This window comes from Oryza sativa, chromosome 5 (assembly GCF_034140825.1).
Source record: "Oryza sativa Japonica Group chromosome 5, ASM3414082v1".
NCBI classification, from domain to species: Eukaryota; Viridiplantae; Streptophyta; class Magnoliopsida; order Poales; family Poaceae; genus Oryza; species Oryza sativa.
Window position 1 is genome coordinate 3,864,856 of NC_089039.1, and position 13,459 is coordinate 3,878,314.

Below are 13,459 nucleotides of genomic sequence, written 5' to 3' on the forward strand. Positions count from 1 at the left end.
TTTGTGGAGAGAGAGAGAGAGAGAGAGAGAGAGAGGGAGAGAGAGAGAGAGAGAGAGAGAGAGACAGAGACAGAGACAGAGACAGAGAGGTGTTTAAATTAAAAGAGATATATATAATTAATTGTGCAGAGAGATTATATTGTATATGCAAGAGAGAGATACATGTTTGTGTTCATCTTGCACCATTTGGAAGCTAGGTGCCCTGAAGCTATGTTGACTTGTTAGCAATAGATTAACATAGGCTGAGCTGTAGGAGTATGCATATGGAATGATGGAATCTTCTGAATTAATGTAAATTAACACCCTTACTGTTCCCGTTCAGATTAGAATTGTCTGTCTTGGAAGAGGTCAGTAATCACATGACATGCGAGCTTGATGTTGGTCAATTGCTTGTCATGTATTTACATGTACAATGATTTGCAAAAGTGGCTGTAATAAATCTTGATTTATTTTTTTTCCTTTCTTCTTTTGCCGACTTCGATAGTGTAAATCTATCACTAGTCGGTGCAGACAGGAATTATATATACCACTCCATTGTCTAAATAAAAAGCCTAATAAAAATGTTCACATGGGGGACAAAATGGCTGCATACTACATTATCTTCTCGATAATAAACTTGAATTGCCTATAGTTAAGAACATGCACTACTTATGCACCACCAGTATTAATTCTTTTTATATTTTAATGTAATATAATATGGTCTAAACTTTCTTTCATTTCATCCATGAATGTATATGCACAAATTAAGTGACAGACTATATACATATACAAATTATTTTGGTAATCTGGTACTGAAATTCCTTAATGGCACCTCACATATGTATGAGCTTTATATAATTTTAAATTAGGATTTGAAAAGAGATCTGTAGAATTATTTGCTTGATCATTGTCGATTATTAATTTCATATATAGTTGAAAATGGGGATGCCCATTAAATAATTGTTACACACACACACACACACATATATATATATATATACTATATGTTAACCTAGAAATTGTTAATGATTTTCCAAGGAACAAGGCCCTAAATACTCTGCCCAACATTAGGCACATTTCTAGGGTTGAAGCTGGTCCAGAGAGGATCACTTAATTGAGTCTTGCTCTTTTCTAACTAGGTCTACACATGTGTGCCTTGTGTTTTTGGCCCCTTTTATTATATTTTTTTCTTGGCATTAGCTGTAGATGGCATAATGCATGGCTTACCTGTGTACATCTAAGATCCAATCTAGAAGAAAATAGTTTATCCTGTCCCCCTGAACTAAGAATAAATATAATCGAGTTTTCAAATACAACAATAACAACGTATGTACTCGTCTAGTACGTTGGGACTAAATTAAAGTATGAACTTGACACCGGCATTTCCAATGTCTTCCATCAGAATAAATTTAACAAGCTAGGGCAGGCGCGGTGCACGATCATATTGTTTACAAGAGATGATATATATAGAGTTATCTCCTCAACTCCTCGCAACAAAATTTAATTTGCTGAGTATTTGTGAGAAATAAAAAGTATTCTATTATAACTGTATATATATCAGTTATAATTAAACCACTACTGGAAAGGTTGTCTGCTTACAGATAATCTCAAGGAAATCAAGGGTTTTAATTAGGCAAAATTATGTGCAAGTGATGGGGCATCCCAAGGAAATCTCTAGGATGAATAATTATTCAAAATAATAATTAATTGGTGTAGTATTAACTTCTAAACAAAATACATGCATGTCCCTTGCTAGCAAAAAAGAAGTAATTTTATTACTGAATATGTGTCGCACATATGATCAATTCATGATGATATTCAATTCATCCATGGTCTAAATAGTTCCAATGGATGATTATAGTCGTTGACAAGTTGTTGTAATAGATATGTAAATGCTATATTTCAGTTTTTCTTACATATTATGATCAAAGTTAGTAGCCAATTAATTAAATTATCCTAAAAACTGATAATATTATATTGTAACAATGATGTCATGCATTTTAATATGGACTAGAGCTAGCAACTGATAATATTTTGATTTTTGTACAAGGAGAATAGTGTGGATCTATGTATGTGTGACCTACTAACATCACCCTAGCTAGCATGCAAGAAACACATTAGTCATTAATTGCACCTGCAGAGATTCCTTTCATGCATGTCACTATTGTCTTTCAAAAAATCGATCAAGGGGTCAACTCATTCAAACAATTGATCATCGACCATGCATACTCCAAATGTCACTACTGATCTTTGTATAGAGCACTCAGTGGCGAGAATTTGAAATAAATGTATATCAACATTGATTCACCAAATAACTTAGAGATTTCAATTTGTTGCACACTGGATGAAAATCATACTATAAATTGATCAATCACAGATCGAGTACTGGACATGATTTCAATTCATCAGTTTCTCTTCTATAAAAATACTTAAATGCATGCCCATAAATTAAACTGAATCTTTCAAAATGAGGCCTAGCTAGCTATCAACAGTTTTCAGAAATAGTAATTGAATGATTTTCAAAGGAATTGAGATCTCAAAATTCTTATGGATTAGCTTCATATGCCCCTATTCCATAGGAAAATAAACATGAGTCCCAACACACTATCTTTTTGTTTCTCCCTCTTGTCTCTCTAGGACAAACAATTTTTCTTAGAATTCCTATGTTTTTATTTCCTGTGAACCATGTAAATTCACCAATTCTAGTATTCCTATGTTTTGGAACCGTATTTCTGCATTTTTCCTGTTACTGTGTTTTTAAAATCTCGGGTTCCAAAGGATCAGAGCTAGCCCTTACACTAAACAACAATATGTACTCCCTCCGTCCCAAACAAAACCAACATCGTACGGGATATGATACATCTTAGTATCGTAATATTAGAATGTGTCGCATTCTGTATGAGTGGTTGAATTATTTTGGAATGGATGTAACATGAAAGAGCATAGATGGATTAGTGAAGCCACTATAGCTAGCTCGGTAGAAGATGGAGTACTAGTGAGTGTCTGAGTGATAGTAACAGTGATGGTGCAAGTGTGCAGGGAGAGTGCGTGGCTTGCAAGGGAATTCGTTTGCACGCGAATTCTTGGTTTTGACCCGCACATCGTGCCTACAACGTCGTTGCGCTGTTCTTTGACCACACATTTGTCCATCACCGTATCCTGCTACATCACTTCTTAATCAATCAATTGGTTAATATATTATTAATTACTACCCCGTTGGTCTTAAACATGAGACTAATCGTGCCTTGGTCTCGTGATCTGCAGTTGATTACTCTCTGACGGTAATATTATTAGTCAGCAAATTAAGACAAGCTAGCTAGCTGGCCCTAGTCTCTGCATGCATGCAATGTTTGGTCCATCTGGAAACTAAATCAGGATTTCATTTATGATTTACCTGGATATATTGCAACTACAACTAGATATTGAACACCTTTATCCAAAAGAAAAAAGAATCAACCTCTTATTATTCATAAATTGAATTTTTTTTAAGACGGAGAGAGTAACTAGGCATATGCATGCGTGTGTAACCTTCTTCCGTGTAATCGAAAATAGGTAATATGAAAATGCCATTCATGTGATTAAATATATATATATATATACATAATTAGCTTTCTGTTAGATCTTTGCTGCCAAGTGCCAACGGTTGCCTGAAAGTGCAGAGTTTTGATCAACTCCCATACATGTTTTGGGCCGGTTTATATTATGCACTTGAATTCTGTTATTTGCACGTTGCCCATAGGATTTCTGGCGTGACATTGTTTAATTTATTATCACTGGTATATTCATGTATCCCATGTATACATTTTTGCCGTGTAATTATGAGCATATGTGTTTGTACCGTATTTTTAGCTATGTGGCAAAAAAGAGACATTTCACTAATGTGTAGATTGGCCCAGGAAAATAACCGGAATGCATGTTGCAAACATATGGGCCTTAGTCCATAGTGCTATTTGTGGCCCATCATGCTTTTACACCTCTCTCTTTTTTTTACGAGTTTCTTGTGTAGTTTTTTTTCTTGTTTTTCCGCTGACCATCTTATTCTTAACTTTGTATTCTTTCTTTTCCGATGTAATAGAAGACATTTAGACCATTCCCAACCCAATGACTCGAATGGTGTCTATAGTATTAAATAAGCTGTCACATATGATAAAAAATGATGTGGCAAGTGAATAAATGAGGAAAGAGAAGGAAACCATGTCTTGCATGAGACATGGTTTCTACACAACATCCAAGACATCATGTAAGATAAGTAGCATTAAATTTAAATATAGAATAGTGGTGTTTGCATTGAAAGAGTAGTGTCTAGTACTAATTACTTGATGATGTGGAGCTTATGGAAACTATGTCTAGTGTCTTGGGTTGGGAATGGCTTTAACCAGACATATCAATATACCACGTATATCATACTTATCATAAATGTATGCCTACCATAAATGCACATATATTTGCATATGAAAATATTTAAAGATAAATAAAAATACAGAGTGAAAATATTTAATACACTTTCACCCATTTTACCATTATATACTCCTAAAATAAATTAATCTAGTATGGGATATAATTTTGAGATAAAGGGAGTATATCAAACTAATTAAATTTCTCTCAAAATGATAACTATGTACGTTCCGCCAAGAGAAAATCTCCTGTATACCTCTGAAATTTTAGCTAATCCCTTCTATGCTCCTGAATTTTGCTTATTTCCTACCCCTAAAATTTGATTTTGATCTCTTCCATATCCCTCCCGTCAGTTGACCGTTTAATTTATATAAAATTGACCACTTTACTCTTTGGATGAACATAGAAATTTATGAACTATATTATTAAAAATGTAAAGGTTTGTCACATAAGACTATTATAATTATGAGTTTGTTGTGTGATGCATTATTTATCACAAAATTTATCTTTAGTTAATGAAATAAAAAATATGCATTTATTTTTTTAAAAAAATCATTAAAATGAGGAGTATTCATACAAAGATAGAAACCAATGCTCACAATAATTTTTTATGAATGCTCTCGATCACCTATTAAATTTTTAAATAAATATTTTAATTTATTACATTTGTTTTATTTTCAAAATTTATGTCATAATTTTCTGGACTAATTATTTAATCTCATTAGTTCCATAAAATGCACATACTGTGCACTCAAACAAAATTTTCAATTGTTTTTCAAGCTTATATTCAAACTTAAAGCATCAAGGGCAAAAAAAAACATTTGTAACCAATCGTAATAGTGAAATGAAGGAAAATGTAACGGTAGGGATATGGAAGGGATCAAGTTAAAATTGCTGGGGGTATAGAAGAGTTCGGGTAAACTTCAGGGGTACAAAAGGGATCGAGTGAGTTTTCAGGGGTAGACAGGCAATTTACTCTTCGGAACTCAACTTATCTACGACGAACAATTAATTTGTGCATGAGTATTATGCTATATCTCTAGGAGAGATGGTTACGGAAATTCCCAACCGACCTATGCTTGTTTTCGATATTCTACTGACCAAACCATCTAAAAATAGTTACCCTAAAAATAAAAATGGTAATGATAAAAAAAAGCTTTGGAAACAAAAACGAAAACAATTTTGCCGCTCTCCGAATGTTCCTTATATATCTTGCCATATATTGTGATCTATGTTTCTATTTAGCTCATAGTTTAGTGGCCCATTAACTCCTCAACTGAAATCCCTAATTTGAGTACATGGTTAGAGGAGAGTTTGTACTTTACACAGTGCAACTGTGCAAGCTTGAGTTTATGTGGTTATATATGTCATGTTAAGTGAAAATAAGAGAGTTTACAATTCCATATTTCTTATATTAAGTACCGGTTTTCGATTGATACTGGTATTTTTCATATGTATAGTTTTGGTTTGGATTTTTTATACGTTTTTTGTTTCTGGCTCTACTATTCTCGATTTCGTTTAAAAAAAGAAAAAAAATGGTTACGAAAATGAATGAGGCTGTTTTTTTTTTTACCATTTCCAACCGTGTTCCTGATATAGAGATTTTAGTTGAACTAATATGATCAGACCTTTTTTAAACGTAGTTCTACTTACAAGCTTGCAAATATCTTGCCCACACAATGGCAGCAACTATAGCCAAAATCAATCTAGGAACACATCGAGCACCAGTAGCAGTGAGAGTGATTACTGAATAATTTTACAGCTCACAGGGGCAACCGATCGATTACAACCGCGTAGAGCTAGGACACAAGTCCACGACGATCAGTAGTAGGTGCAATTGTTCTTCAGAACAAGTGGCATCCAATGATCCGGATCTGCAGACTACTCCCTCCGAGGCTGATAATAATTGTCGTTTTGGACAAAGGTACGGTCTCCAAAAAATAACTTTGACTACTATTTTTCATTATAATATGTATAAAATTGTTAGCAAATATATGATTTTATTAAAGTACTTTTTAAGATTAATCTATACATGTAATCACCATAATTGAAAGACAAATATTTTAAAAATGATTCATAATCAAAGATTCTAAAGTTTGACTTCACTCTTGTCCAAAACGACAAGTATTATCAGCCCGGAGCGAGTAGCTCATAAGAGTAGATCAGATCAATCAGGAGTAGTACTACATGGTAATGAAAATGTCAGTGCAGCTAACTAATCATTCAGCAGCTAGATGGACATGGACTATATAGTATATATCTCAACTCTGTCAGTTTCTCTCTGCATCCACTGGCTGTGCTAGCTGCAACTGAACTACGACTGATTAATCACCCAATTCGCGTCCTGATTCGTGTGTGATATCTCGACGAACATGTTAGGTGACCGGCCTTCACACACGTCCCATACCTATATGCTTTGTTTAGATCTTAGTGAAAGATAGTGATTTACCACTTTTCTTTTTAGCTTATTTACTGGATTATTGAAACGGATTGTTTGATTCGCACTTCAAAAATACATTTCGTTAAGAATTTTTTTTATTGTATATATGCTTAGACAACTTTTGAAAGCTATTTGTTAAATTTTATTTATCAGAATATTTAGTTTACCCCTATATTCAACTAGATAATTTACAACAATAATCTTCTCAATTATCTAAATCAAAGTGTAAACTTTATGGAAAGCATTGATGTTTCACGAAGTCATATAAACGACGTGGGCTATACAATAATCTAAAATGATTTCAAGATGATGGTATCATATTGAAGTAATTATATTTATTTCAATTAAAGCTACATTTATCTTTATAAAATATAAACAATGTAGGATCTTCTTTAAAAAAATACAAACAAAATAGGATTTTTTAAAACAAAAACTAAATATTACTTTTTTTCGTAATTTTGGTGCCCGGAGATGTTCCACAAGCCAAGAATTAGAAAACAAAAAAGTGAGATTGTATTTCTTTTTCTTTTTTTGGATTTTAGTTGGTCGTCACCGACACCAGATACCCGACACATGGTTTTGGGGCAATGTTCAGCTTTGGGTCCGGACAGCATGAGGCAGAGATGTCAGCATGTGGTGTAGCAAGAAACACCAAGAAAATGCCATCATGGATGTGTCCCTGAAGTTGCTCATAGTCAAGAAGTTGGTGAGGATCATATGCATCCCTGCATTGCAGTGTTCTCTTCTCTTCTCTTCTTTTCTCTCTCGCCAAAGGTCTTTTTTGGTCAATTTAATCACAATGCTTCTCACATGCTTCTTTGGTTCCTGCTCCCCTATACTCCATCCATCTTAAAATAAATCAATTTCTAAAATTCAAATCTTGCTTCAAAATAAAGAAACTTATACTATCTTACCTATTTCCAGTCTACGATTCGAGAAATTTTATCCCTTTAATTTGTTAGATAGATAATACATTTTATCTCTTTAATACTCCTTATCTATCCCCGCAACCACTAGTATAAATGTACTTAGGACTTGAAAAATTGGTTTATTTTGGGACTAGGGTGTACTTGTTTATCTCTTCAGATTTTCCAATGGCAGCAAGCATCCATGCAACCCTGCCTGTGTGTATTCTAGTTGTTGTTAGGTGAAACTTGGTTAGGTTGCTCCAGTCCAGAGGCTTCTAAAAGTGGCATCATATAGGCTGTGTTTAGATTCAAAGTTTGGATCCAAACTTCAGTCCTTTTCCATCACATCAACCTGTCATACACACACAACTTTTCAGTCACATATCTCTAATTTTAACCAAAATCTAAACTTTGCGCTAAACTAAACACAACCATATACACCTTGCATTATATCTGAAATGTCTTGGGACTCATGCAGTTAATAGTACAACTATATTGGTGTGCTCTTGTTTATTGTGCTGCAGAGAGCTTACAAGTAATTAAGAAGCATTGGTTACTTTGGGTGTACTTGCATTCCTCTAAAGAATTCAGATGTGATGTGAGTTCAGAATTGAATGTACACCTCAGCTGAAACACAGTTGGTGTATTTGAGCAGGATGTGCAATGACTTGATTTATTGTCCAAATGACAAAATGAGGTTTCACCTAACTGCTAATGGAATGTTCTAGGTAAAAAGAACACCTTTCAGAGGGCACTTGCATTCTTTTCCACATGTTCACTTGCATCCAGAGGTGTCTATTTTCAACTCCTCTGAATCACATCTTCTTTTTAATTAGATTCTACCTCTGTTTATTTCCATTGGCATGATCTGTCATCAAAATAATGGAAGTAATTTAGGTGAACCAGGACTTCAGTTCAGGTGTCACATTTTCACACCTCCTTCTCATGTCCTGCACAAAAAAGGATGCATGGTCACTGCTTTGCAAAAGAAATTTGTTGTTGCAAGTGTAGGCATCATGGAGAGGATATTATAGCTACAGTTTAACTACAATCTCCTCCTTGTTTTCACTTTCCAATGATCCAATCCATGCATAGCAGTAGGCCAGTGTAGAATTGATGATTGTGTTCCAGTTAGAAACTGCAAATTTATTGATTTGTAACTGATTTTTTGTTTTTGTTTTTGAAAGTAACACATGTGTACTAAGTAGGATGCGCAGACTGGATGATTCACAAGAAAACACAAGAAGATTCTCTCTTTTTTCTCCTTAGCATATTATTGATTCAACAAATATGGCCAATATTGCATCATTTTCAATTAAGGATTGCTTGACTTAATCTTACCACATGTAGGGACCACTGCCATGTCTTGTCCCTCTTGGGCATCACATCATTCAGAAGAATGGATTCAATTGTGTGTGTTTCTCATGGATGAGGAAGTCAGAAGTTTTACTTGATCCATTCATGAAATGTTGTACCGTTAATAATGCATCATTCAGATAGTACTTGCTCGACTTGATCTTACCACAACTAGCTGGAGACAATTTGCTCAATTTTGAGGCATCAAATCAGATAGAAACATGGTCTGACTTGTGTTTATTTTCATTAACTGCAGACAGAGGCTGTAAACATAAATGTGGATGAAGTTTCAGAATGCAGACACGCACTACAAAGAAGAACAATTAACTGAAAACAAAATGGTATCTTTTTGACAGGAACAGTGTGCAGCTGAATGATCACTTTCATCATCGTACTTGTAAAATGCATTCCATGCAAAGCCTGAAAACAACAAAAGATCCATGGATTAACAACCTTGCAGCTACAAGGTTCCTATCAATTTTTAGTTGATTTGGCATTACGCTCTAGTTAGCATAAGCACATCAGTTACTGACCAATGTCGTCTTGTGCAATCTTCCTAGTACGCTTAAGCTTAATCATTAGATCTTTTCCTGTTACAAAATTACAAAAAGACCAAAAGTGACAGTGTATTTGTTACAACATCATACACTTTTCTCCACTTGAGCTTAAGATACATCTCCGATCTCATCAGAGAGACAGAGACTAGATTAAATTCCATGATAAAAAATATCTTGGAACATGGTTGCAATTATATTTGGAACATCTGCTATTTGAGATGGAAAAGGAGGAAAAAGCAAAAAACGTAAAGTTGTCAAGTTGCTGCACAAATGTCTTCGTTATAAATCTGTAATGACTCTTCAGAATGGATTAGGTTTGGAAACAGAGTAATTTATACTGAGGATTACACATGCAACGTACCTAATTCATTTGACAAATTCAGAGGCTTATGAACTCATGATGGCGTCAACGCTATGGAAGTATGAATACAAACATTACAAGTCTTGTTCTCATTTTTCTTCTGTACTTGTAGTAGATCGTCACCATGATAAACTCCTCGGATGCACTGAATCATAAGCCTGATTATTGCATAATATGAAATACACGTATCTTCCCCCACATCTTAATAAAAAAAGATGGGCAAATCTCATGCATATTCTAAAAGAGGGCATTTTTTTCTCAAAAAAAAATCAAATTATGCAATAATTAGGCTTGTGATTGTAATCCTCAAGCTTATAATTCTAAACACGCGTATAAGAACAATTTTCCTTGTTATTTAGCGCATTGGTGAACTGTCTTTCAAACTCTTAATCAACACTTACTACCATAATAAATCCATTTTGTATCTTGCATTGTAAGCACGAAAGATGAAACTGTACAATGATATTGGTCTTCAGCTGCAAATTAAATACACCTGTCACTTGAAATTCCACTCAAAACAGTTTCCAGAAATTGATGTGTTACTAATATAAGTCCATCATTAAACCTCAGCAAAGGTGGCAAATTAAATCATTTCTTGTGCAATTGATCTTTAGTCTTTTGTAGCAAATGCTTGCCTTGGCAACTGGTTAAAGCATCTAGCATTTCCAGCTAGTTCATCACTACTGCTACTACTACATTGGAGTGAAACATGGGTCCATCACACATGTTGATTTTGCATCACATGATGAGCTAGCTAGCTGGTCCTCTCAAGAGCATTAACTTCAGTGTCTTCCCTGCTGTTTCTCCAACTACTTTATGCCTCTCAGATGGGGCAAAGCAAAGCAACCCTGCAGCATCATGTAATGGCCAGTGGGCAATGCATCATCCATGGCAACATGGCATTTCAATTCTTCTGAAGAAGATGAACAGAGCAGTGAATTCATGTTTCAGATATATTAAATATTCAGTACTAATCATCGCAAAAAAAAATATATTCAGTACTAACATCTTGTTGTAATTGGATCCCATATATGTCATATGTGCTAATTCAATCAGATATTGCAATTGCATGAATGGTGCAATTAAGAGCTCAAGCTGTTAATTTGACTATAGGTCAATGCTTTGGGTGAAGGGTTTTAGGAGTTAGAGAAGTCCAGAGTGGGTGACATGAGAAAGTGACTGCAAACTCAAGCCAAATTCAGAGCTATAACTGTCTGAATAGTACACACTTATCAATGAAGCAATCTATTAAGCATGCATGGTATATAATCATCATACAAAAGAGAAGTTTCAGCTAAAATCTCCAGTCCAAATCAACCTTTTAATTAAGTCTGGTCTTCTCTTTTCAGATTCTGAAACTGCAAAAAAGAAATCAGCACAGCTTAACCACTACTGTCCTCTTCTTGGTAGCATCATCCAGGAACATTGGACTGGGTAAACAAGCTCTCCCTTTCTCATGACCATCAGAAAAGAAGTAACTAAACAAAAATTAAGACACACTGATTAATAATCACCAAGCTGGAAGTCCAAGAAACAATGTCCAAGAGGGCAAAACCAGAGCCTCTGAAGAATCTTAAATTGGCTATGTGCCACTTATATTTAAATATGCATCCTAGTTCAGAGCTCCATGTTACCATGTTGCACTCCTCTTCATGCAAGTTGCAGATAACAAATAAGTGCAGATTTATGACAGAGATATGACTTGTATGAACCACGAGCCTCTCAGACAGGGCATCAATCCTTAGATTTGTGCTTTAATTTTCTCTCAAGATTCGTTAATGGCTTCATTGGGTCCTGTACTCCAGTAAAACTATGTATGTCCAGTTGACTAAAATTTGTGAAAACTCACCCAGAAGACTCCAAGTAAACTACTGATAAATTCACAAAAAAAATACAGTTTTTCTACAACATATATAATTAACTAATTACCGACGACTCGAAGTCGAAATATATATCTATTTTTTATGCATAAATTTTCTATGAACTTGAGAAGAGGAGGAGAAAATTTAGATCAAATCTATTCTGCTCATCGTCACCATATCCATGGTAATGTACCCATCAACTTTTGGAACAACTGAACAAGCACACATATTTTCAGGACATGCATGCATGACCGTATAATATACGTATACGGCTACAGAGAAATACGTACACGGCTAAAACCTTACACTTAATTACTTCTCCTCCATATTATCACGTAGAGTAAGTACGTACATGTTTGTACTATGGCGTACAAAATGCAAAGAACACCCCGGAAAAAACGCAAATTAGATAGCAGTACATACTAGCGGCCAGCGTGCATGTGCAGCGGAGGGATTTAATACGCCGCCGCCGCCGCCGGCGGCGCGCCGCCGTGGCCGCCGGACTTGTGGCCGACGACCGACGACAGCGCGTTCCTGACGGCCACCGCGACGCCGCACCCTTTCACGAGCCCCCTCTCGCACTCGCGCTCCATGCCGAAGCACCTCGCCGCGGCGGCGTCGTCGTAGGCGGCGCCGGCGGAGCACGCGCGCGTGTGGTGGGAGCGCGCCACCGCCATGGGGGACGCCTGGTGCACGGTGAACACCGGCGACATCGACACGGACGACGGCGAGGAGTAGGACCACGACGAGGAGGAGGAGGTGGAGCACGGCGACGTCCGGCGCCACGGCCGCCGGAACATGGCGCCGAGGACGCCGCGCGCGCCGCCGGCGGACCAGCCGCTCCTCCTGGAGCCGGACGAGGCGCCGCCGCCGCCGCCTTTCTTGCCGGCGGAGGCGTAGTACGAGGGCGGCGGCGTGAGCGGCGGGAGCACGGCGGTGGAGGGCGAGCTCTTGGGCGTGCCGGGCTGCGACTCCCACAGGAACGGTACGGATCCCGCCGACGCGACGCCGTAGTACACCCTGAACGACGGCACGGCGAGCGGCGCCGCCGCCGCCGCCGCCTCCTTGGACATCATCCTCGAGTAGAGCTTGCTCCCCTCCTTCACATACACCTCCTCCTTGCCGTTCGTGCTCGCCATAGCAGCCACCAACACACTCACACTAAGCTAGCTCTTCACTCTCTTCTTGGCTAGCTTAGAGAGAGAGAGAGAGCTAGAGAGAGAGAAGGTGTTCTTGGGTAGATGTAGAGAGAGGAAGTGAAGAAGAAGAAGAAGAAGAAGAAGAAGCTGCCACTTACGAATGAGAGGAAGCTAGCTAATAGGCAGTGGCAGCAACAACTATAGCAACTGTGAATGTGTCATCTACTTATCTCTCATCTCATCTGCTATTTGTAATTTTTTTTTCTCTGAAACAAAGGCAGCTAGCCGGCTACTAGTACTCCGTACTACCATTTTTTTTAATCTCGAGAGAGATCCCTCGTTTTTTACATGTCTCACATAAATAGTTATAAGTAAATCGAAAGAAAATGATAACATAAATTTATGCTTGATATATTATTTCACAAATATAAAAGTTGAAATTCGACTTCTATATATGCATAC

The 13,459-nt window shown here is 36.8% G+C and overlaps 1 protein-coding gene across 1 annotated transcript; it reads right to left on the bottom strand.

Annotated features, from left to right (window-relative positions):
* Nucleotides 1–11,990: 11,990 nt before the first annotated feature.
* On the bottom strand, nucleotides 11,991–13,245 carry LOC4337912 (uncharacterized). Its single transcript, XM_015782667.3, has one exon. The coding sequence runs from the start codon at nucleotides 12,995–12,997 to the stop codon at nucleotides 12,314–12,316; it is 684 nt and encodes a 227-aa protein (XP_015638153.1). The 5' UTR covers nucleotides 12,998–13,245; the 3' UTR covers nucleotides 11,991–12,313.
* Nucleotides 13,246–13,459: the final 214 nt, after the last annotated feature.

What these genes read in the sequence shown, in the direction of transcription:
- LOC4337912 (XM_015782667.3), bottom strand. Translation starts at nt 12,997, where the DNA reads ATGGCGAGCACGAACGGCAAGGAGGAGGTGTATGTGAAGGAGGGGAGC.